Raw genomic sequence first — 25024 nt, 5'->3', positions numbered from 1 at the left:
ATATATTCATATAAATCATATGGGGCATTTTCTTACCAAATATTGGCATATCTGATTTATTCAGTTCAATTAAATTCAATTATTCTGCATAGGTTCTGCATTCTGCATATTCTGCAAAAATCATTGATTGGCAAAACAAACAAAACAAAAATATATAATAAAAAAGTTAAATAATTTAAAATAAAAAGTATACATTTTGATTTTATCTTCATATGGGACATTTTCTCACCAAATATTGGCATATCTGATAATTCAATTCAATTCAGTTATTCTGCAATATTCAATTATGTGACATAATGAATTGACAAAACAAAAACCAAACAAACAAAGAAAATCACAAATAAACAAAGTAAATAAATTTTGATTTTATCTTCATGTGGCATTTTCTCACCAAATATAAACCTATCTAATTGATTCAGTTCATTTATTCTACTTATATGCATACATGTAAAAATAATTGATTGACAACAAAACAAAACACCTGGCCTGTGCATGCAAAATCCTACAAATCCGAAACATCTTCATTTGAATTTTCTCATCAAATATTGACATAGTGTATCTATATCATACTGTATTGAACTGACTCAATTAAAATCTGCATGTATGTGCATATGTAAACATAATTGATTGAAAACAAAACAAAAAACAAAACACCTGTCCTCCAGATCCGACACAGTTACAAGCACAAACTCCTCATCCTTACATTCTAAGCACATCCACGTTCCCTATACCATTGGGCCCTGCACCGTTTGAGGAATCCTTTCCAATTAAGGGAGGCATCTCAGAGAGTTTGTTGGGGGCTGAAATGTGGCAGAGACGGGGGCCGTGACAGAGTAGCACGCTCGTAACCTGCAGTACCTCACGCTGCTCCGGGGCTTTAAAGACACTTGCTGTCCTGCTCCGAGGGCTCTGATCTCACTGGGAATAATGGCTCTGACTCCCCCCATTTGCCAGAAAAACCTCCAGAGCCTTTTGTCTCACTTAAGTCTCTTGTTTGTGGTTTCGGACGAGTGATTCTCTTCTCAAAGGGGTTTGTGGAAACTCTGCTGTACCCTTAACCTCAACAACGGTAAAAAAAAAAATCTTGATACAAAGTGCTTTTGATTCAGACACAATGTGAGCGGTCTATAGAAATGGCTGGGGTGTGCGTGCTACTCAAGGAGTGCCAGTCTCTGAATGCACTTACTGTATAAAAGCAATCCATTCACTTTCTGCAAATGAATTAAAATATTCAGCATAGAGATAGCTGCTATAATTGATTTAAAGGACAGAATGACTGCTTTAAATGTTGCATACATTAGTTTTGGATCTCGGACCTCAAAATCCCTCCAGCAAGCAAAGAAGAAGGGTAATTATTTCTGGCCTTTCAGAAATAATTCAGGTATTATTTGTTGAGAGGCTTCAGGCTTTTCATCTTAGGTTCAGACAATTCAAATCTTAATAGTATTTTACATATACATGAAAAAAAACTTCAACAATCTCTTTAAAGGGGTCATATGATGCTGCTAAAAAGAACATTATTTTGTGTATTTGGTGTAATGAAATGTGTTTATGCGGTTTAAAGTAAAAAAAAAACATTATTTTCCACATACTGTACATTATTGTTTCTCCTCTATGCCCCGCCTTTTTGAAACGCGAGAATAAAAGTTACGCTTTCTTTCTTTGCGTGAACATTTGGGGGCTTTATGCAAATCTTCCCACATAGTGAGGTAGGTATGTGGGGGCGTGTTCGAACGAGCCGTTTTAGGTAGGTGTGGCTAACTCTTAACTTTTATAAAGAATATCTCTGTGGATTTGAGACTTTAGTCTTTGCAACTTTACAGATCTTCTTTATGCACCAAGAGCTTGTAACACTCTAAAGAGAAAGGAAAAAATGAAATCGCATCATATGACCCCTTTAAATGTTTTAGTTTGTAAGTCAAACTTTAGCATTTATACAAAGCGACTTCCAATTTCACTTACTGCTCAAGGGCACAATGTTGATGACTCAAGTGTGCTCTTTATAGGGATCGAACCAACATCCTTTTGTTTACAAGCCCACCTCTATAATCCATCCGAAACATTGTTCCAATTTAGGTGGGATGGTGATAATAGATGGAATCTGCATCACCTCTGCATTTATCAGACATCTCTTCTGGATGAAAGATGGGTCCTGCCTTTTGATCAACGCTCCCATGCAAAACATTTAAGACATATGACATCTCCTCCGCCACTCCTCTCTGAGCAACACAAGCCTGACGGAGGTTTTGTAGGGAACCAAAGCACCTCAAGTTTCTCTGTTAAAGCTTGGCAATCCAAATCCAATGAATTGCCCCTGGGGGACATCCTTCAACACTTTTTGAATACCAACAAGGATGTCTTGTGTCTTATTGTTGTTAAAATAGCCCTATTGTGGGAGCCATTTATTGTGTGTGTGTGTGTTATACATTTCCTAAATTAAATAACTGGCTAAATATTTTAATAATTTGCTTTAGCTTCAGTACATTGAAAATAAAAATGTCATTGTACTTAAGCAAAATCAAAGTATTCAAATATTTTCTGGAAAATATTCACCTTGTTCTAAGTTTAATCTAAAAACGGTGTACAAAGTTTCAATTAAATAAACACTTTATATAATTATTTTATTTTTCTATACTATTAATGTCAGATGCATAACATGAATACATTTTCAATTTAAACTAAGTGTATTAATTTTTATTTGTAAGTTGCGTCTGCTAAATGATTAAATGTTAAGTGTAAATGTAAATTTATATACCACATTTCACAATAAACACCAAATCCAATGCAGTTTTCACAGAGAATATTGCCTTACAACCACCAGTGAGTGTATGTTGCAAGGAAGAAGACATGCAAACAATGAGTAGAGCTTGTGCTGAGGTTGTGGACGGGTACATGAAGAGTTTACTCTGCTGTATATTGCTTTGCTCAAAAAGCAATTTCTGTGCAAATGTTTGTGATTTAACCATCCTTTTCTTCCATTCACTTCCTGCCAACACTGTGCATTACATATGGTGAAAAAAGTTACATTTTAACGTGCTATGCTTCACTACACTGAAACAAAATTGCCTTTGAAACAATTTTCACTCACAAATAATTAAAGAAATGTAAAGTAACATTGAATTAAACATGAAATTTTGAAGTAGAAAGACTGAAACAGTATTTTCTTGTAAAATGTACTACTTTTATGCTTGTTTTATTTACATTTGTAACAGTGTAGCAGTTAACTGCAGGAGATTCATGTGAGTTACTACAAGTGAGTTTCTGTGCTAGGTTTTGTTGCTACTTATACAGGAGAGGAGGTGTTATGATGGCAAGTTTTGCATATACACATACATTTTCAGATTTATAAAACAGTTTTCACATTCTCTGAGACGTGCCAATCCAAATTAGCAGAAGATTGTGCATACAAGCTTAAACAGCTTATTATGCACAGCCTCATCTGCATATAATTTCCATATGCATCCAGTCATCCAGACAGGTGATTTATGTACCACACTTAAATTATAGTTTTAATATAGTTTAAATATTTTAGGTGAAAATAAAACAAAGATACTGATTAAGTTATTCTTGCATTGTAAGTGCAGTGCAGCGGATCACTGAAAGACCTTGCTTACTATTTTCTTAAACAACGCTGAACGCTGAACATTTTTTTCATAATTTCAGGAAGGCCACAGGCGGCCATCATAGCGATCGCTGTCAGCATTAAGTGGCACAGCGCTGCACAATACAGCACATCTGAGTGCATCTTTACAGCGTCATCACACCAATGATCAGACTGATCCAGACAGCTGACAAAAGATGATTCCACAGACCAATGGTCCATTCGACTGCCAAACTAACAACTCAAATATATATTCTGTAAAAATAATTCAGATTGAAAATTCTAGGTTAAACCAACAATAAGCTTTAATTGTTGGCACTGGTGCTGTTTTTCCGGTCATTTAAATTTGGCAAATGGAAAGATCATGGATCAAATTAAGCTATTTTGCCAGCAGCAATGGGATAATACATTTCCCCCAACATTTATTCCTTTTGAAACTAGTTAAATGAGGCATTTTGTGTACAATCAATAACCGGGCTAATATATATTTACCAGCATCAGTCAGATGCTACTCAGCTTCAGACAATGTGCACATGTATTGCACTCAAACAATTGGCAGGAATAAGACTTGTGCTATGCAATTTGATTAAGCCACTGAGTAGCAAGCAAATTAGATTAGTGGTTTTCAACCAGTTCTGCTTCAGAATCCAAGATGAGTATCAAAACTGTACAAATAAAATGTCCTTAAAAGCGCATTGGTCTTTTATAAGTTGCTATGCCTATTTATTTTCCGATTCTATCAATGCAGGATTATTTGGCTATTTTGGGTCACAACCTACGAAAAACACTGAGAAAACGCAATAAAATGGACTCAAAGTCAGGTTGCATGTCCCCTTACTCAAGAGAGCAGTGAAATCACAAAGCTACAGCAAACAGATGTCAACAAGCTAAACTTTGTCCTCCCATCCTCGGATATCACAGAGATCCATCTCAACATGTGCCATCCATAATCACAAGCTGCTCTCTGCATGGAAAATTTCCTGTATGTTCAACCCTGATAAAAGCAGAGCCGAGTGCTACAAACAGAGAAAGACAGAGAGCGAGAGATAGAGAATAGGAGGTAGAGATCTTTACAGCGTCATCACACCAATGATCAGACTGATCCAGACAGCTGACAAAAGATGATTCCACAGACCAATGGTCCATTCGACTGCCAAACTAACAACTCAATTCAAGCTAAGTGTGCATTAGACATTGATGTTTACTTCAAAAAATTATATTTATTTATTTGTTTTAACTGAGAATGCAATTTCTGCAATTTAGAACAAGCCCAAGTGGATTTATCATGAGCCAAGAAATCTGTGCTTTCGTTAAAAATACACAAAATACACTTAGGATGTCATGGGAAAAGTCTAAAAGCAGTGCATTTATTACCAATCTTTCCATTTTATAGCTTATATCTGAATGCCTTTTCAATTAGTTACACTTGCACTTACCTTAATACATACACATGAGGTTTTGTTCTAAATGTGTTGAATTAAATCAGAAGCTAAGTTTTGAATCGTTCATTACTTTGTAACAGGAGTCACCGAATAGTGCAAATTACACTTTTTGAGGCCGTTTTGCCTGATAAAAGCAGAGCCGAGTGCTACAAACAGAGAAAGACAGAGAGCGAGAGATAGAGAATAGGAATGAGGTAGAGAGGAGGAGAGGCAGAGAGTGCTGAACGCTGAGATATCCAGCCTTTTAATCCGACAGTAACCAGAGGGCTTTTGTGAGGGCTGGAAAATCGCAGCATTGATGTAGCGCGCTCTGCTATCTCTGGCTGCTGGGATCTTCAATAAGCATGGGGGTCAACACAGTCTTTATATTTAAGCATTGCATTCTCTCTGATAAATCAGTCATGCTATACATTCCTGTACTCATTAACTTGCTATCTGATGCATTATCTGAATTCAATTCAACAAGATGCACTGATGTGTTTTTGGAGTAAATTTAACACACAAAGCCAATCAAACGTTTACGTCAACGCCTCTCGTTTACTTTGAATGGAGTGACGTCAAGCGTTGCCGAACTGAATTGTGGGTCCGTTGCGTCGCGTTGGGTCCGTTGCTCGCGGCAGATGTTGAACATTTTTCAAGCGCCAACGCAGGCGTCAGCCAATAAGATCACCTTATGCAAATACTCTGGTTCAGCACTAGCCAATAGCGATCATGCAACACCAGAAAACTAATGTGATTGGCTGTTGTCACTATGACAGTCATGTCAGCACCAAGCTTCAGAAACGCCCTCCATCAAGCGTATCGATGCAGACGCCCCGTGTGAATGTACCGTTAGGGTTGGTATGATTTTTATTTTTTTTTTACAATTTTGAAAGACGTCCACCATTAATCTAGTCTTCAACGATCCTTCAGAAATCATTCTAATATGCTGATTTTGTGCTCAAGAAACATTTCTTGGTAACACTTTACAATAAACTTTAGTTATTACATGGCTCTGTGGAATACTTGATTCTGATTGGTCAGTCGCGACATTCCGAGGTATGTTATGCCTCGATAACAGCCGGTAAAAACTAATAACACAGGCTCATTCGGGTAACTGAAGTCGGCACTATACTCTTGCCAAGAACAGTTTTTTCTTGGTGGAAGCTTTGCATTTGTTTAGCTAATAAAATATTAAAACTTGATTCAAAATTGTGTACAATTATTTAATTATGTCATTCTGGTATCGCGGACTCGCTCTCTCATTTCAAATGCAGCTGCTGCCATTTTGCTACGATTGTTTTGTACGCTGTAATGGATTATAAGATAACTAACAAACTGCTAAGATTTTAAAATATTTTTTTATCGCCATAATTATTTATGTGGTGAAATGTTGTGTAATAAGTGGTATGACAGCACTGTATCCTTAAATGTCCTTTATGACTTAAATGTCCGCTTCGCATCAGGGTCCAGATCACCCTGTCGGGGGTTATTCTGCAATAACAACCGGCTGGATGTTCATTATCCCTTACTTAATGAATTAACTAACAATTAGCCATACATTTGATACAGTATTTATTTGCTCGGAAGACCGGTCTCTTCCCCGTGCATGCACGCTGGTGTCCTCGTGGGTCCAGGAAGGGAGCGTTGAGGGATCTCCGTGCCACCAAAGATGCGAGCTACCGCACCCATTACACGGCCGTCGGACCAGGATGCCGGGCCGTCTAGTCCCTTCCTGCGCCGTGGGCAGAGAGAAGGATGAAGCCGCTGAAAGAAGCCTCCGCCCCTCGCGCCCCGGACCAGAGAGGGGAGTGCGTGCGGCCGCCGGACTCCGCCCCTTACCTGGACCCTTCCTTCCTGAACACTGCCCTTCCCTTCACGAACCCCGCAGCACGACGAGGACACCAGGTCCCCTGTTTATTTTGAACACTTTTTTCCCGTTTCTGGACACTTTATGTTGATTTTGTGTAATAAGTGGTATGACAGCACTGTATCCTTAAATGTCCTTTATGACTTAAATGTCCGCTTCGCATCAGGGTCCAGATCACCCTGTCGGGGGTTATTCTGCAATAACAACCGGCTGGATGTTCATTATCCCTTACTTAATGAATTAACTAACAATTAGCCATACATTTGATACAGTATTTATTTGTTACTGTTGTTACTTGTTAAAGGGGTCATAAAATGCATTTTTAAAATTATTTTATGTTTCCTGAGGTGCAATTACAATTTTAGTATTTTTTTTCAATAGAAATGGTCATAATTTAGATACAAATGGTTATTTTCTACCCAGAATTTAGCTAATTTGAATGTTCCGTTGGAAGGGGCATGTCTGCTGCATGTAAATGCCCACTGCATTACATGCGGAACTCTTTTGAAAACTTCGTTTCTGGACACTTTATGTTGATTTTGTGTTAATAAAAGCCTCTCCGAGGCCTGACGCCACACCCACTGTGTCTGTCTTTTGCTCCTCCCGCCACAATATATATATATATATATATATATACATACAGTATATATATAGATAAAATGTGACGAAGAACGTCTTTACATGAGCCCTTACTGTATATATTACACCGATCACAGATCATGATGGTCATGAAATGCAATTTCAGATTTTTATATTACGTTTCTCAAGGTCAGTTTGCAAAGTTTTTTGCACCCAAAAAGGTCTTTCTTTACCTAACAGCAGTATCACTCTTGTGATTGATGGACAGACATGAGTTATTCAGAACACACCTCCTTGATTATATACGACCGATGATGCCTGTTGATCATGATGTCACAATTTAAAATCAAATCAAATCAATTTCAGTGTGTGCATTGGACCTCATTCATGAAATGTGAATGAAGCCATTTATGTAGCAATGGTTTTCCAAATGATTAATACAGAAATTTGTCCTGCACTTGTTTCATGAATGGCATCCACTGAATAAACTGACAGCATGCCAATAAAAGTGAGATCCAGGATAACATGCCTTAAGGTGAAAAAATATATGTGTGCTGTTTGTGTTTTGCTTTAACTGTTGACCTTACTGCAAAAAAAGAGAACTCAATTTAAATGAGAAATATGACATCAGATGTCTTCTATATCACTGTTTTTTCTGAAGTAGCACTCTCCAACAGCGTCATCAGCGGATTAAGCTTCAGCGGGGGACCTCCCTTGAGCTCAATGTGTTCTCACTGAGCTCCTAGAGCATGACGCCAATGAGAAGAGGGAATGGCAAAATACTGGCATTGGTTGATTACACCATCAGTGCACAAATCCACATAATCGGGTCAAACTGTGTGAACAGGACTGACTAATTACAGAGTAAACAACTCACTCATTTGGTCAACACCACTTTCAGGCATGTCCGAATCAATGTGAACTTAAAATTACTAGAAATAACCTGTGAGTGAACACTCAGCTGGGTTAAACTGAAGCTGCATCTCTGTGACTATATATATATATATATATATATATATATACACACACACATGGCAGATGCCCAAATCCACTATAATTTTATAAATAATACTGTTTTTGTGTCACAGAATGTAGTTTTAAGAGTTTTTAGGCAAGAATGTACTTGTTTAGACTTCAAATATGTGGTTTATTAATAAAGATAACGTTTATTTGAAAATCTGGTTCAACGTTTTTGGAGATGTGAGCTCCAGGGCGTCAGCGACCGTTCAGCGCTCATGAACCCGCTGAGAGCAGCCTCACCTCGGCCAGATCTTCTGGACTTTTTATGATGGCTGTTGTTGTTTATTAAATATTATTATTCAATAATAATATTTTATGTAAATAATAGTAGTATTTAATAATAGTGTTTAGTATTGGGAAGCATGTGTGTGTGTTCGTGATGGTGATTTTAGTTACATTATTCCGTCATTAGATGGCGACAAGAGGGTTGTAAGATGCAGCCAACAAATGCACTGAGCAGTGCTGTCATCTGAAATCACCCTTAAAAGATGAACGGATAGTATGACAAAGATATTGCTTTCCTCAGCGGACATTCATACTAATGTTTTATTGTGAATATGAGATATCTGTGAATATTCACAGATTGATCAGATGCAGGTAATCACACTCACTCAGTCCATCTCTCTCCCATACTCTACATAATACAGTGAGCATTTAATACAGTAATACAATAAGCTTTTAATGAAGAAACTCAACGTTACTTCATTACTAGTTATATACTAAAAAAGTCACGCGGTGACGTAGGCTGAGCCTCGAGTATAATAGATACACTAGCACAGCCATCGGTCTCGGTACTAGTGGATGACTCCTACGAACATAGTTATGCCACTCACCTGAAAAAAATTCAAGGTTGCTCCTGAAGAACTGCTGAACTGACAGCATGAGGGGTAGTAAAGTTGAGTTTGAAGAAGCGGGCAAAAGTACATAGGGAAGCCCAAGTAGCAGCAGCACAGATATCCGCCATAGAGACTTCTCTGAAAGCAGCCCAAGACGTAGACACAGCCCTAGTGGAATGACAAGAGATACCCTCTGGCAAAGAATTTTGGGCTTTCTTGTATGCCGTAGTGATAACCTCCACAATCCAATTTGACAATCTCTGTTTTGACACAGCAGACCCTTTCCTAATCTGTGCTTCTAAGATGAATGGTAGCAGCCACATAGCCCTTCAGGGCTCACACAGGACACAAAAGGTGATCCCTTGATCCCTGGTTTGACTCTGGTGCTGACTGAAAAGCCGCCAAATTGATTGACTGATTTATAAACTGCGGAAGCAGAACTTTAAATAGAAAAAAAGGATTTGGTCAGAGCACAACACCAGAATCATCCTGCAACCAATGCATACATAACTCACTAACGGACAAAGCATGTTAACTCACTTACAAGCTTAGCAGAAGCAATTGCCAACAAAAAAGCAGCTTTTAAAGATATCAGTTTCAGGTCAGCTGTCTGCAAAGGCTCAAATGGTGGCAGACAGACAAAATCAAGAACAAGTGGCAAATTCCATCCAGGAAAACGGGGGTTACGAGCTGGTCTCAACTGTCTCGCACCCTTCAAAAACTCCAATCAAAGAGTATGAGAACCAAGAGAAGAACCATTAACCAGTACATGATGCGCAGAAATGGCCACAACATATACCTTCAGTGTGGAGGCTGCTTTGCCTGAATCCAAAATATGCAAAAAAAACGGAGAACTCCAGGAACGTCACAGCGTGTAGGATCTAACCCACGCTCCTCGCACCATGATGAGAAAATCCTCCAACAGGCTGCATAGAGCTGATGTGTGGATGCAGCTCTAGCACTAGTTATGGTATGAACAACAGCAGGTTCACAATCTGTTAAGAGACAGTCGGCCCCAGAGGCCAAACCCAAAGCTGCAGACGGGCTGGATCCGGATGCCAAACGGTGTACAGGCAGTGTATGTCAATGTACGGGCAGTCTTAGACTGCCGTTTAGGTGCAAGGTAGTTCAAAAATTCTGCAATGAAATCCTTGCATGGTACCATAGCAGATTAGATCCAGCCGAAGACTGTCTAAAAAAGACATTGGACTGGGCTGGCTGCACTGGCTAATTATCCAGCCCTAAGTGAGCAACCCACATCTGGAGAGGAGTTATATGAAACGTAGTTTGCGGGCAAGTGTTGCCAAATCCGCGATTGCCGCCGGTTGTTTTTTTATGTCCGCAGGTTGAAGCGACCCCAATAAGGTGATATTTTGGCCCTGGAATGTGAATTGTACCAGGAGAACCCCGCCAAAAAATGTGTATTTTCCCCCCTAAGCGATTTTTATTGGGGGACCCCCTCGAAAGCAATTGGGCTATTTTCAGGTGTGTGTTTTGTTGTGGAACGTAGTTTGCGGACCAGACAGAGCTGTCGGCGATTCTTCCTATTGTGAAGTCATGCAGTGTGTAGCCTCCTGTCATCGTTCCATCGTGCAGTGTGAACACAGCAACAACTGAATGCTACCCCAGATAGTCACGCAGTGTGAAAACAACGGCGATCCGATGAGTTTGAAAATCGTGCAGTGTGAACTCGGCATAAGGTATCATCCGGTATCAAAAGCGATACCGGTATCAAAAAGGTATCAAAAGTGAGACAGACGCACTTGTAGAGAGCACGTCAAAGTCAGCAAGAGACGGAGGAGAAAAGGAACTAAAAGGTTAATCATCCATTCTCTTACTGGAACTCCTCCTCATCTTCCTGTGTAATAGCTATAGGTGAGGCAGGCATAAAAGGCTGGAGTGTCTGAAGAAGGCGTTTTATCTCTGACATCTCTGACGAAAGGACAGCAACTGTTTTAGTAAGAGAAGCTTCATCTACCTGCTCATTCCGTGACATTGTCTTCTTAGATGGGGAGGGCACCGGTAGCCGCAGATGCACAGTGTTTCCCATTCCATGTGGTGGGTTGCTGCTTTGTTCATCCGAGTCTCACTGTGGACTTGGGGTCCAATTCGGCGAGACGGAGCCATCTCTCTGACATAGGTAAGAGGCTACAGTGCAAACACGGGTCCGTGAGAGCCTCTCTCAAATGCTGAATTCCCAAGCAGGACAGACAAACATTGTGGCCGTCGTCAGGTAGAAGAGTATTAGGGCACAGCTTACATGTTAAAGTCCCCATGAAATCAAAATTAAAGTTTTTTGGGTGTTAGTATCAATATGTTAGTCTTAAGGTTATCTATAAGGCAGTGTGCTCCAAAACAGTGACAAAATTCGCATTTAGAAGATATAAGCATTCAAAGCTTTTAGTTCGTCACTTCCTCCAAAACGGCTCAAAATTTTTTTTGCCGTCACATCGTACTTCATCTTCTCATCAAATCTTCTGACCAATCAAATGCTCTCTAGAATCCGAAGCGCCCGCCCCCTGCACTACAAATAGACGCTGAAGCAGCTGAGATCGGTCACTTGTTCACAGTGTAGTATTTCTTGTACAGTGAATGACTCGAAGTGCACAATGTAGGGGATAGGGAACGATTCAGACAGTGTACATATGCTTTCGATTGGTGCAAATGAGGTCTGGTTTCACGATGTTTCACGAGAACCGCGGCAGCGCACACAGTCTGATCTGGACTTTGGCTCCGGTCCAGAGACGCGATCGCACGGAGAAGATCATATGCACGAGTCGGCATATATTAAAAACTTTTACAACTACACAGCCTCAGCATGATTATGACCACTATTTTGTTTTACTAAGAGTTTCATATTGAATCTAGGGGGTAATCTATTAGACTGTGGCTGTCAAATGCGGCTTTACCGAGCTCAACGGCTCTGGCCCGAGCAGATATAAACAAAACGCTATTGGCTATTTTAAAAAGGGGGCGGGGCTGCTCGATATGTCCCGCCCTCTCTTCCTGTTTCAGTTGAAATTACGTCACCACATAGAATAATGCTGCGTGTTTCAAGGCACTTCAGGGGACCTTTAATGGGAATCCAGCAGCAATATAACTGTGAGCCATGATCACCGCAATAATAGTATACACTGTTAAGTACTTGACAACTGGCCGTCGGATTGCACTGGGGAGCACAATGTATCACAAAATCTGCCTAGAAAATAGCAGGGAACAATCAACCTATCAGCATGGAAAAACACTAGCCACCAGATAGCACCGAGAAGCACGAAGTGTTTCACAAAATCCTTATTTAAGTGGTAAGGTTAGTGGGGAACCGCCAACGTATCAGCATGGCGAAACAGTAGCTTCCGGATAGCTCCGAGAAGCACAAGATGTTTTACAGAATTTGTATGTAAAAGTGATAAATAGCAGAGGACCGTCACTATACCAACATGGGAAAATCCGTATAGAGTAATAAAGTTAACGGGGAACTGTCAGTGTATCAGCTTAGAAAAAACACTAGCCACCGGATAGCACCGAGAGGCACAAAGTGTTTGACAGATTTGTATGTAAGAGATGAAGTTAGTGAGGAAGGCTATAGAAAGAAAAAAAAACACGCTGGCCACCGGATAGCACTGAGAAGCACTGTTCACCAATCTGAACACACAACAATAAACTCACCGGGGAACCGTCAGTAAATTGCTCGGTAACACTAGCCAACGGTTAGTACCGAGAAGCAATAAGTGTTATCAATATATCAGCAAAATATGGCCAATAAGCAAAAAAACTCTCCAAATCAAATAATCTCGAACTATCGAGCTGGCGCTGCTATAATCCACTAGTGCTTAAGCACCGCCTCTGGCGGACAGGAGGAATGAAACAGAACTCAAGCCTTTATTTAACGATCTTCATCTCTATCCTGAGCAGCAATACCCGCACTACCACGCTCGTTACAAATTAAAAATCTGCAGCTTCAAGAAGCTTTACAGCAGATTTTATGGCAGTAAAATCGAATGCTCAATGGCTCTTGTCTGCTTTATCACAGATTGTGACATGCCGTGTTTCTGATCAGGTGTGTTTGAATGAGAAATGCGCTCCTTCACGGAGTGGATCGGGATAATAATCTGCATAATATTTTCAGCAAATAACAAATTAAATTCTGCTTCACCTCACACAAAACTATTGTATTCCATCAGAGAGGACTGCAACTGCAACGCATCATCATTTGGACTACTTTTGGTACCGCTTTTGACATTTTTGCTATAAATAAATTATTGTGATTGCTCTTGTCTGTCTGTTATGCTGTACATATTTTTAAGAAATGGTTATGGTTAGGTTTAGAGGTAGGAGTGGAAATAGTGACTCAAAAAAGTCTTTTTAATGCTATATTGTTACTAAACATAATTTCCCTGCATGTTTCGGTCTATTAAGTTTTATATATTTTTTATTTTCGCTAAAAAAAGGTATGTTTATGGTTGGGGGTAGATTAAGGGGTCTAAAAATCTAAATCGTTTATCCATAAAATTATTATTTTTTTTAAATGCATTGATACACATATCTTAATGATATAAAAGATTTGTAAATATTTTAAGTTTTTTTAGCTGTAAATACATCCAAATTGTAAGTTTCAGCATCAGTCAAAATGTACAAAAATGTACGTTTTGTGCTTGTAAACATTACGTACTAAACAATAAGTCTCATTGTTTAGTACGTAATGTTTACAAGCACAAAACGTACATCATATATTGGTTGAATAAGCTAATTTGATGTTTCATAGACCTTTATAAATAAATAAATAAATAAATAGCAGAGTGAGGTGCAACTGGTATGAAATACTGCATATAATAGTTTGCATATTGTATGTAAAACCCAGCTCACAGCTAATGAAAGGGATGAAAGGCACTGATGTCACAGAATCAGCTTTGATTCATACCACAAATATGTTTCACAGATCCTCCATCACATTAGTCATTATCGAAAATGTCAGCTGGAATTTGGGCAAATCTGTGGGTGCCTGTTGACTCATGCATTAGCATTGTCCCTCTAAGGCTATATTTACACTGTAGTCTGTCTAGATGACTAAAAAACAACAGCTCCTCACTGTGCCAATGACAATGTGCAAAGCAGACAGAATTTTCTCAGAAAGCACGGGTCTTCTATGGACAGCACGCGCGGCATGCTAGGAGACATTGAAAACTTACATTTAGCATTTTCACTACACAATATCATTGCGTGCGAATAATTATGCCATGCTTGCTTGGAGACTACAAAACAACTTGTCTAATCATAACAATCCAACCATGCAAGCTAAACCTTAATGGAAAATACATGCAGATCTTGACTGTTAATCTCGGTCAGCAGTTATTACAGCATCGAAAACACCCAGACCCGCGAGACTGTCGCTATGCTAACTCCAGATTCCACAGCGAATGATAAAGGTTCAGCAAGCCACAGTCGTAGTGGCCTCGTAGTGCATCTGCTTTCAGACAAATATTACATCCTCCCTTTGAGACAAAGCTGTTAGAGGATGCAACCCAGTTAAAACTGCATTGTATTTCAATGTGTGGTCGTTTTCATGAACTAATAAAGCTGTGCAAACAGTCTAACACCATTTTCATTTCCCATGTGGCATTATAAATCTGCTATAATGTGCATGGCAAATGCCGAATTTTTCTTTATATGAATAATCAAGCCTGATGTCAGTATATGTGCAGTTCTGCTCACATACACTATCATGCCTCCTGTTTTCAAATGTGAACCCCTTGGGTGTAGCAAAAGCATGCTAGAAATACATTTGAATGCAAAACTACCATAAAAGAAAGAAAATGCTGTGCTGAGTTGTGCACACAAAAATACCCTACATATTTTTTGTTGTGGTTGTTTTAAATCAAGCAAATTTAATTTAATAACCATCACCATCATTTAATCACCAATATAGCTATTCAAGAATGTGAGATAGCAATGATGCATTTTCTAGTGGGCGCAGCAATTAGCATAAAGAAAAACTTACCTCTTAGAGTATTAATAATAATAATAATAATAAAAAGTTTACAGTAATAAATTGATTGCTTCTGTTGTCCTCATTTGTAAGTCGCTTTGGATAAAAGCGTCTGATAAATTACTAAATAAATAATAAAGTACTTCTGAATCATTTGCAACCCATAAGTTTGTAGTTAATGTATAGTTCATAAATTGTAGTCTCTACATAGTACATTAATAGTCTATATATAAATTGTGAGTTCTGCATTCATTGTCACTGTAATTTACAGTTTATTATTGTTTAATTAGCTTACTTGTAAAGAGTTACATAATGTGTTTTTATCCTTTGTTTTTTAATTATTATATCTCATTGGGTCTCATGAGTATTTGTACTTTACATAATGTATATTTACTTACATATACACAAAAACATACAATATTTCTGTATTTATGTAATTATTGTACTGTACATTTTTCTGCCTATTACATGTTTTATAGATTTTATAAAAATGTTTTATATACCGTAGGAGTCGGTAATGCCTTAAATTCGCCTTACTAAACAACACACGTTTAGCGTGACTGCCCAAATTAGTCCAATTAAAAAATAAATGAAGTGTGTAACAAAGACTGCAATCTTGTGTTATTCCTGTCCCTGTTTTGATGTAAAGTAGATGTAAACGATTCCATCGACTCCTTCAGTGGGAGTCGACTCCGAAAAACCTGGAATCGAACACCCCTACTATGTCGCTGCTAAAAACATCAATAAGTTTGATTAAAAAAAAGGTTAATTACATGAAAATAATTTAATTATAAAGTCTCACAATAATCATAATAATAATAAACATATATTGGAAAGTGACGCATGAGGATAGTAGTAACTATTCCTTTAACACTATGCATGCATCATAACTTATGATTAAATGCATAATAACAATAATAATGACTATGATTGTTATTATAATTTTAACAATATACAAAATCTGTTATGCGACACCTTTATTTGACAAATAAATAAATAAAATGCAATGTTTTGTTGTAAATTAACTTTTCATTTGATGTCATTTTTTAAAAGATTAAGCTGCCAAAAATTCAGATGTGAGCCCTTGGGTGTAACAAAAGCACGTAGGAAATATATCGACCGCAAAACTACCATAAAAGAAAGTAAAAGCTGTCCTGAGTGGCATGTTTTGCATCTCATTCACGCACGCAAAAACACCCTACCGTATTTTTTAATCAAGTGAATAGAAGCACTGCATTTAATCATCACTGGCTATTCAAGAATGTGAGGTAACAATGATGAATTTTCTCGTGGGTGCAGCAATTAGCATAAAGAAAAAGTGATTCATTATGTTGTGGCGGAGCAATGGATTTTGTTTCAGGCCAGACACTTCTTGAAGCACGCAAAAGGCCAGCCATTACAAGTGAGCCCACTGACAGGGATTATGCACGGTGACATTTAGAGCGCTGCAACGTTTCAGTGAGCCCCCTTTGCTACAGTTGCAAATAATCTGACTTCCACGCGCTGTAGGAGGTCACTGCACCGATACTGAAGTGCGAGGTTAATATCCTGCCCTGCTTACTGGTGCAGTGCAGTAAGCACTGTAATGCTTGGTAGGCTATATGCTGAGAATTAGACGCGCTACTGTAGCCACCCTCGAGAAGGTCTGCCTGTTGAAATCCCTCCTCGTAAGATCGCAACCCGCACTGATTGGATGAAACCTGAAATGTGTTGCTAGGAGTCAACCTTTCTCCACAGCCGAAAGGACAGGCTCTGACCAGGGCTGTACTCGTAGCTGACGGGGCCACCATGGGCGGCTCTTCCCCTGAGAGAAGGCTCGAATCAATTAAAGATCATCATCTCTTATCCAATTGGCTGGATTGTATTGGTTCTGTGTGCTTAGTGCAGGGATGCTGCTGCTGCTGTGCATCAGAAAACATCAGACGTAGAACAGCTTTGCTGTGGTATGACTAATCAGACTCTGGTGTAAACAAAAGCCCATTTCAGACGATCTGAGAACAGCAGGCCAAGTCTTTTACGATAGATTTGGCTTCTCCCTTTGCTCACTTTCTCCCTTTTATGGAGCTCTGTGAAATGGAGTGTTGCCAGAAGGAGAGGGAGAGATTCTTACTTGTGCATTTCTTAATGCCGGATCCCTTCTTCAAGGCATGGCGGCTGAGCTTGCAGTTGAAATTGTTCTCCCAGTATTCCGCAAACCAGATATTCCTCCGGTTGTTCTCGAGTGTGCGGCTGGTGAAGTAGCGATCAAAGCCTGAGGGTAGATCGATGAGATCTGTGTCACTTTAATGCGCTCTGTCAGAGTCAAAGCTCTCAGCCAATGAACTTCAGAAAGCAACATGATTTGACGGAACATTTGCATCTAACATCATTATTGTCTCACCGAGAATGTTCTATTTTGCTATGAATAGTTCACACAAAAATGAAAAATCTGTCACCATTTGCTCATCCTCATGTTAGTTCAAACTAGTTGATCTTTTTTCTGTGAAACACAAAAGGAACATTTTCGAAGAACAGTTCATAGTTACCACAGCAGTCAAGCTCCAAAAAGGACCATAAAGTCTGAACTGAAAAAAAAAGTAAGACACACAAATAGGAATGGACGATAAATTGATATTGACATTTATCAGAAAAAAAATAAACGCACAATATTGATACTTAGCACCACTCACCTGATCGTCTAGATCTAGGCTAAATATATTCTGCTATATATTCTCAAGCATGCATGATGCTCATGGTGTTTTCAGCATCTTCTGTCTCACTATGTGAAAACACTCCACATGAACTTCATCTCCAGAGCTGCTCTGAGAGTTCACTTCATGAGCGTTTCATTTTATAAAAGCTATCGGCAAATGCACACTGAAACTCCACAACAATCTTCCAAAATAAAAGTCTGGTTTAACAAAGAAATGTACATAAATTGCATTAGTTACACTACAATATATTACTATTGTATAGTAAAATGTAATTCTTAGAGTAATAATAATAATATGTATAATGTTTTCAATTATTATTATTATTTTTTTATATATGTTGCAAGATTTAACATAATACAAAATCTAACAATTTACAACAAAACATTGCATTTTTGTCAAATATACTGTTTGAATAAAAAAAAAACATATCTTTGTTGTATTCCTATTAATAATAATAATAATAATGTGTAATGTTTAAATACATCTTATTATCATCATTATTATTACACGAAGATATTGTGCAGCACATTACTTAGAAAAAATAAAAAATGCAATGTTTTATTTTTATTTTTTTATTGATTTACATTATACAACATAGAATAGACAAACAGTTTTGGGGGGAATCAGATTTCACAGGCTCTAAAATAAAAGTTAGCGTATAGTTTGTAGAGTTTACTTGTAAAAAAAAAAAAAAAGCCTTTACATGGCTTAGGAAGACTTGGAATAAAGGCCCACTGACCACTTATACTGAGCTTTTTTGGAACTGTGCGTTTTTAAGAATTTAACAGACTTGTCTGCATAAAGATACTACAAAGACTTCTTTTTGTGTTCCACTGAAGAAAGAAAATCATGTATTTAGAGGATTTTTTTGTTTTTGAGTGAACTATTCCTTTAAAGGGGTCATATGATGCGATTTCAAGTTTTCCTTTCTCTTTGGAGTGTTACAAGCTGATTGTGCATAGATAAGATCCCTGAAGTTGCAAAGACTAAAGTCTCAAAACCAAAGAGATATTCTTTATCAAAGTTAAGACTCTGCCACGCCCCCCTAAAACGGCTCGTTCTAACACGCCCCCACATATCTACCTCACTATGTGGAAATATTTGCATAATGCGCCCAAATGTGCACGCAAAGAAAGAAGGCGTGGTTTCAGTAAAATTCCTGTAAAATTCGGGCTCTGTCTTTACATTTATTTTGAAAGATGAAGCTCGCGATTATGGTAAGGAGCGTTACATTTCCGACGAGTGCTTGCGGTGTTCGGCCAATCACAATGCACTGGGTCAGCTGGCCAATCAGAGCAGACTGCGCTTGTCGGAAGGAGGGACTTTGTAGAAAACCAAGCGTTTGAGAGAGGCGGGGCATATAGGACCTACAATAATGTACAGTATTTGAAAAATAATGTGTTTTTTGAACATTAAAGCATGTCAACATATTCTGTTACACCAAATACACAAAATAATGATCTTTAAAAAAGCATCATATCACCCCTTTAACACTATGCATGCACCATAACTTGTTATGCTTATTAAATGCATCACCAGTAGCTAAAGTGTTGTCAGAAAACATTAAGCACACACTCTGGTTCAGAACTGGTCTCTAATGGATGAGAGCAACCACTGACAAGCGGAGGATTTAATCTGTCACTTGCCTCTAATGCTCTGTCGTTTGGGTAGGATGGTGACAGCCCCCTCGGCCATTTCCTCCTGGTGAAGCACAGGCGATATCTTCGAGCCCCAGCTATCTGACCCCACCCACAGGAAGTGACCCGTCTGATTGGCTTTTTTTGCCGCCTGCAGTAGCCGCCTGTTAAAAGATGAGCGGCAGTTTCCATAAAATGTTGAATATAGGCTTTGCTCTCTGAGTCACATCAACTCTAATTACTTGTTTGCAATTATTGTCTACTTTCTGTGGTGCTTTGGTGATTCTCCATTTACAGTAACTACAAATCAATATGTTATTGAAAGGTCAGTATTGACACTGCTCAGCGCTGAAATTTCTAAACATTCTCCGTCAGGCACGGAAGCAATTGATGTCAAAATTAGTCATGCACAACTGACAGCAAAAGCATTTCCCCAAGATAATAATGGCTCAATAAAGTATGTTTCAGGCAGCGCACACAAAATCATTTTCTGTCTTTTAAACAGAAACAGACTTAAAGCGTCTTTGCACACAGTGTCTATCCGTAAGCCGTGGAATGCATTTTATGGGCTTATATGCCAGTAACTTATCAATATTTTTAATAACTGCATAAAAATTCGCCCACATCTTTGGCAGCTACGCCCTCGCTGCAATTTATTTACCTACATTAAACATGAAACAGCATTCACAACTCATTTTACTTGCAAAATGAAGCATTAACTAACAAAAAAAGCCTAAAACAATGTGTAAATAGCTATTTGGATATTGATTAATATTAATCAACAATCTGCATTGTCAAGGTGCCATCAGTTGAATAGGAAACAAGTTATTACATTCTGATGAACGATATCTTTGGAATGTCATGCACAATAAAACCAAGAATATGTATAAAGTACAAAGGGTCAATTTTGATTTCATATTCATGTTTATGAAGACTTTTTTCAATACTTTCTGAATTACAGGTGCATCGATGTGAACATAGATGCACAAGCCATGAACTCAAGGACAATGGCTGACAAACAATAATTAGAGAAGCATGATTAAACAGTCATCCTGAACGCTTAAGCAAGCAACAAATTGAAAAAGTTTGACCATAATTATTCCTTCAAATTAAAACGATTATTATTCAATGGATGTCTAATAGCACATTTAAGTGAAGGCTTTTTGTCAGTTTTTCTGAGCACAGCTGGGTTCTAATAGTTCTGATTAGGTACTCCAGGTGCTCAGTGCTGGGGCGTTTTAGACATTCCCATGGGGCAAATTAAACATGTTATAATAGAGGTCAGGGAAATGAGTTTTTCACCACCCTGCAAAGTCCTTTTGTGTATTTCAGATGCTATTTTAGAAAGCAATACCCATTTTAATGTTTGTTTTATAAACTTTGTAACTCTGCACAAATTAATTAATAGCAGAAATGAGTTTAACTGTTTTATCATATAACTACAATAAAAGAACTTATGATTTCCAAAAAAAAAAATCTTCAAGATAGATGCCAATTTAAAAACAACAAAATATACTCACCTTATATCATCCTCGTTTGCAAATATAATAACAACCCTCGCATTCGGATTTTCTCCTAGTCTCTGAATTATCTTATCAAACTCCCCTGGTTTCGGCTCACGGGGGATTTTCACAGACTGTGAGATACACACACTTCCTGCAGAGAAAAAAAAAGAGAAAAGGTGGCATTATTATTAGTTGCAAAATATGGAATCACACATTGAAAGATTCCCCACTGAACAGCTTATTATGAGTAGTCCTGTCCAAACTCATGGCACTGGTTGAGGGAGACGTTGCTATGTTTGGCAGCTCAAATATATGCTGTAAAAATAGGCAACTGTTATCATAAGGAGCTGTTTCTACCTCATCTGACCTTTAGAAATGACTTTTGTTGGCGTGACCTATTGTATTCGGGTCTATTCAGATATATTAAATCATATGTTTGATTTGAATAAATCCAGTTACCACACGAAGCACATTTTTAGGTTACCTGACAAAACATTTTTTACAGTGCACTCGAACAGAACAATGTTTTAAATTGTTTTAAACCACAGAGCCACAGTGTCGTTCCCCTCAGGGAACCATGGTTACACAAGTAACCTGAGACGTTATACACTACGTTGAAATCAAGTGGCTTGCTTTATCCTTATCATTTTATCTGCACGGTCGACTGAGATCAACAGCTAGAACAAGATTCTGAGTAAAAAAAAACAAAAAAATATCATACTAAGTATATGCTTTCCTGTAGTAGAACCCAATAAAAGTAACATATATCTGATACATGCATGATATACGTATATATATCTAAATATGTATTTCATTTTTTGACTGATCAAAAACCCTGCGTAGCTCAAACAGTAAAGCACAATGAGAACGCATAAAACTGATGAAAAAAAATTCTAAATGCAATGCAATTTGCTGTGAATAAAAGCATTGCCAAATATGTAAATATGTTTTATATATGTTCTTGTTTCCCTCTCTGTAAAAATCATAAAAGGATGTCATCATGGGTAATTATGCTGTTTTGGTCATGTCATATCTTGCCTCGGGCATCTGAATTCTCACCAGATTATTGGCTTCTCTCACCTCCAAAATCCCACTTTACAACTAGTACCTTCAATGAGTCCTGAGTAGCAAAAAAGGAAAATCAAATGAATGTGATGTGTTTTCCATCTTAACGGTAGAAAAATCTGGATGTTCTACAGAGAAACTTCATTGTTTAGCTTTGGAACCCCAATGTGTTAAAGTTTTGCTCTGCTGGGTCCTTAAATTGCATCAGTTCTCATTATCAGTTTTTTGTTTTGTTATCATGTACTTTACTGTATGTTTAACAAATGCCCTAACTCTTTTGTTGTAATCTTTTGTTGTAGAAAGTCGCATCTTTGAAAACTCCAACCGTTACATATCTATCTTCCTTTCACAGATGCCTTGAATTAACCTCCTGTCATATCAGCAAATAGTCATATGCAGATTAACTGCAAAAAAAAAAGCATAATAATAAGCTCATTAAACTTCTCACATCCTTTCCGTGAAAACACAGAGCCCTTGTAAACTTCCACACAAACCGATGGTTGCCGTTCCAAGGAGAGGGCGTTTTCAAAAGCGTTTGACCTGTCCTCGCTGAGAGAGGAACACTGATTTGTATCAAAGGCGTTAATTAGCCAGAAAAGAGAACCCTCAAAGATGCCATATGGAGAGGCTTCCTAACGGCGGGAGTCTTGCAGTCACTTGCAGCCCTCTGCTGTGTGCATATGTTACTTTGAGTCAGGAGATATTTTGAATGACTGAAGGCTTCAAGGTAGGAACTCCACATGTCACTGAATGAGACAGATATGTAGCGGACAAGTCACAGTGACTTGGGTGGGTGTGTATGCAACTATTTTCGTTTTTAATGTATTTTACAGTAGTTACAAAAATGTAAATAGTTTGTTAAATTGCGGCTACTACCAAACAGAATTGCAAAAATTAAGACAGACAGACGAAAATGAAAATTGCAAAAAATAATTATTGTTTCCAAACAGGTTTCCCAAACCCTTCCATTTGCCACTGGTCACCCTGTCCCAAACTCACACCATTGGTTGCAGTGTCAGTCCGGTTCTGGTCTTCAAGCTGTTGTGATAGAATTCTATTTTAATCAAATTTAGCATATTTATTTTAATAGGAATAAATGGCATGGTAAAAGGAACAAATGGTGTTTTGATGCATTCCTGTAAGCATGTCTTGTGCAAATTGACCAAAATATGCACAAGCATTTCCAGCAGGGTCATATTTGATGCTTAATCAAAAATAATGAACAGCAGGAGGGGTGATCTGAGAACAGATGGGTACTGATAAGATGGAGGAACTGACTGAGTTATAAGAGTTCTTTGTGTGGGTAGGTCAGTTTTCTATTTATTTACTTCTTTTTTAGAACCAACATCCAGATTTTTGAAAGGAGCTCGGGTTTCTGTCCGCTGTGTCCATAGAAACGAATGGAATATTCAGTATATTAAGAAACCTCCAATAAAGTAGAAGTAACAATAATTTGATAGTGTAATTAGAGATAAAATGTTCTTTAGAATGGGAATCTTTATTAGACCCGGGGGTCAAGGTTTGACTGGTTAACATCGCCCAATTAGCCCCTGCTGGCAGATGCTATGACTACACCATCAAGATTAAAAAAGTAATAATTCTCCATGATGGCAATTGATAAAAAAATAAAAAAATAAAAAAATAAATGTCCAACTTAAGTGTTGCCAAAATAAATACAACAGCACAGGAAAACTGCATGTCAAACCATTTTTATAGGGTCTTTAGGGAAATATACATGACAAAAAGAGCCACGACCTAATGTTGTGAGAAGGTTCTAACAATAGCAATGACACATTCAGAGTCAAGCCCTGAGTGAGCCCAAAGTGACAGGATGTCAGAAGTTGATACTCTGATTTGTGGCAGGGTCAATTATCCTTTCCAGACACATTGTGAAAAAAGCTAAAGAGAAGATACTAACAAAGCATCCATTTTAGCCTGTCTTCAGGAACAATTAAAGGGACAGTTCACCCAAAACATAAATATGCTGTCATCATTTACTCTCCCTCATGTCATTTAAAATCTGCATGACTGTCTATCTTCTGTGGAACAAAAAAATAATTCTGAACAATGTTCTGGTGACTGTTTTCTATTCAATTATAATAAACAGGGACTGAAGCTTCAAGGACAGGAAATCACCCTAAAGGTATAATAAAATTGGTCTATATGAGTTGTGTGCTATAGCGCTATATTCAAAGTCTTTTGAAGCCTTTGTGTGAGAAACAGACTGAAATGAAAGTTCTCATTCAATGAAAGTCTCATTAAAAATGAGCAAATGACAAAAAATAATAATTTCTTCATGAACCATTTATTTAAATAGCACATTTTCAGTAATAAAGGTTTTCTATTATTGCAATTTCTATTTTCACTTGTGAAAAGGAAGCTGATCCATTATTCTACACATTTCTGAAGCAGCACACAACGGAGGAAAAAAATTGTTTGTCTTCTTTCTTGAAGCAAAAGTTTTGGCTTTGGATTTGAGACTTTATGCCTCTGTCTGGGTTTACAGTGTTCGATTTAAAAGGGATGACAGCGTCGCATTTTCACGAGTGAGTGGATGTCTGTCATGTTTTCCTCAAGAACTCCCACAGACTTCAACATGATAAAGAACCCTGGCAATCCACAGCATCAACTGGGATATCTAACTTATACATACATTTCAAAAATCCCTTTTAGCAAGGCACTTTTATCAACCGAAATCTGTACTGCATTTGCACCTCGCCCAGAATCAGGCATGCACGGTTTTTGAGAGAAGCCTGTGGAGAGGAATCACAAAGTAGAGAAAACGTCAGACTGAATCTTGTATGCTATATATAA

General features: G+C 38.1%; 1 protein-coding gene across 2 annotated transcripts in view; it reads right to left on the bottom strand.

Moving 5' to 3' along the window:
* LOC107708172 (metabotropic glutamate receptor 4-like) overlaps positions 1-25024 on the bottom strand; it is a 127721-nt gene that overhangs the window by 48746 nt on the left and 53951 nt on the right. For both annotated transcript variants that reach the window (XM_016512342.1, XM_016512343.1), the window contains exons 3-5: positions 21161-21296; positions 19650-19804; positions 17421-17561 (exon numbers count right to left, since the gene is read on the bottom strand). In XM_016512342.1, the coding sequence (XP_016367828.1) occupies positions 17421-17561; positions 19650-19804; positions 21161-21296 (432 nt within the window). The remainder of the gene's footprint in view (positions 1-17420; positions 17562-19649; positions 19805-21160; positions 21297-25024) is intronic.

The sequence above is a fragment of the Sinocyclocheilus rhinocerous genome, unplaced genomic scaffold (genome assembly GCF_001515625.1).
Source record: "Sinocyclocheilus rhinocerous isolate Xijiao unplaced genomic scaffold, SAMN03320098_v1.1 scaffold113, whole genome shotgun sequence".
Taxonomy (NCBI): Eukaryota; Metazoa; Chordata; class Actinopteri; order Cypriniformes; family Cyprinidae; genus Sinocyclocheilus; species Sinocyclocheilus rhinocerous.
The sequence above is the reverse complement of the archived record's forward strand: the minus strand, read 5'-3'. Positions and strand labels throughout refer to the sequence as shown.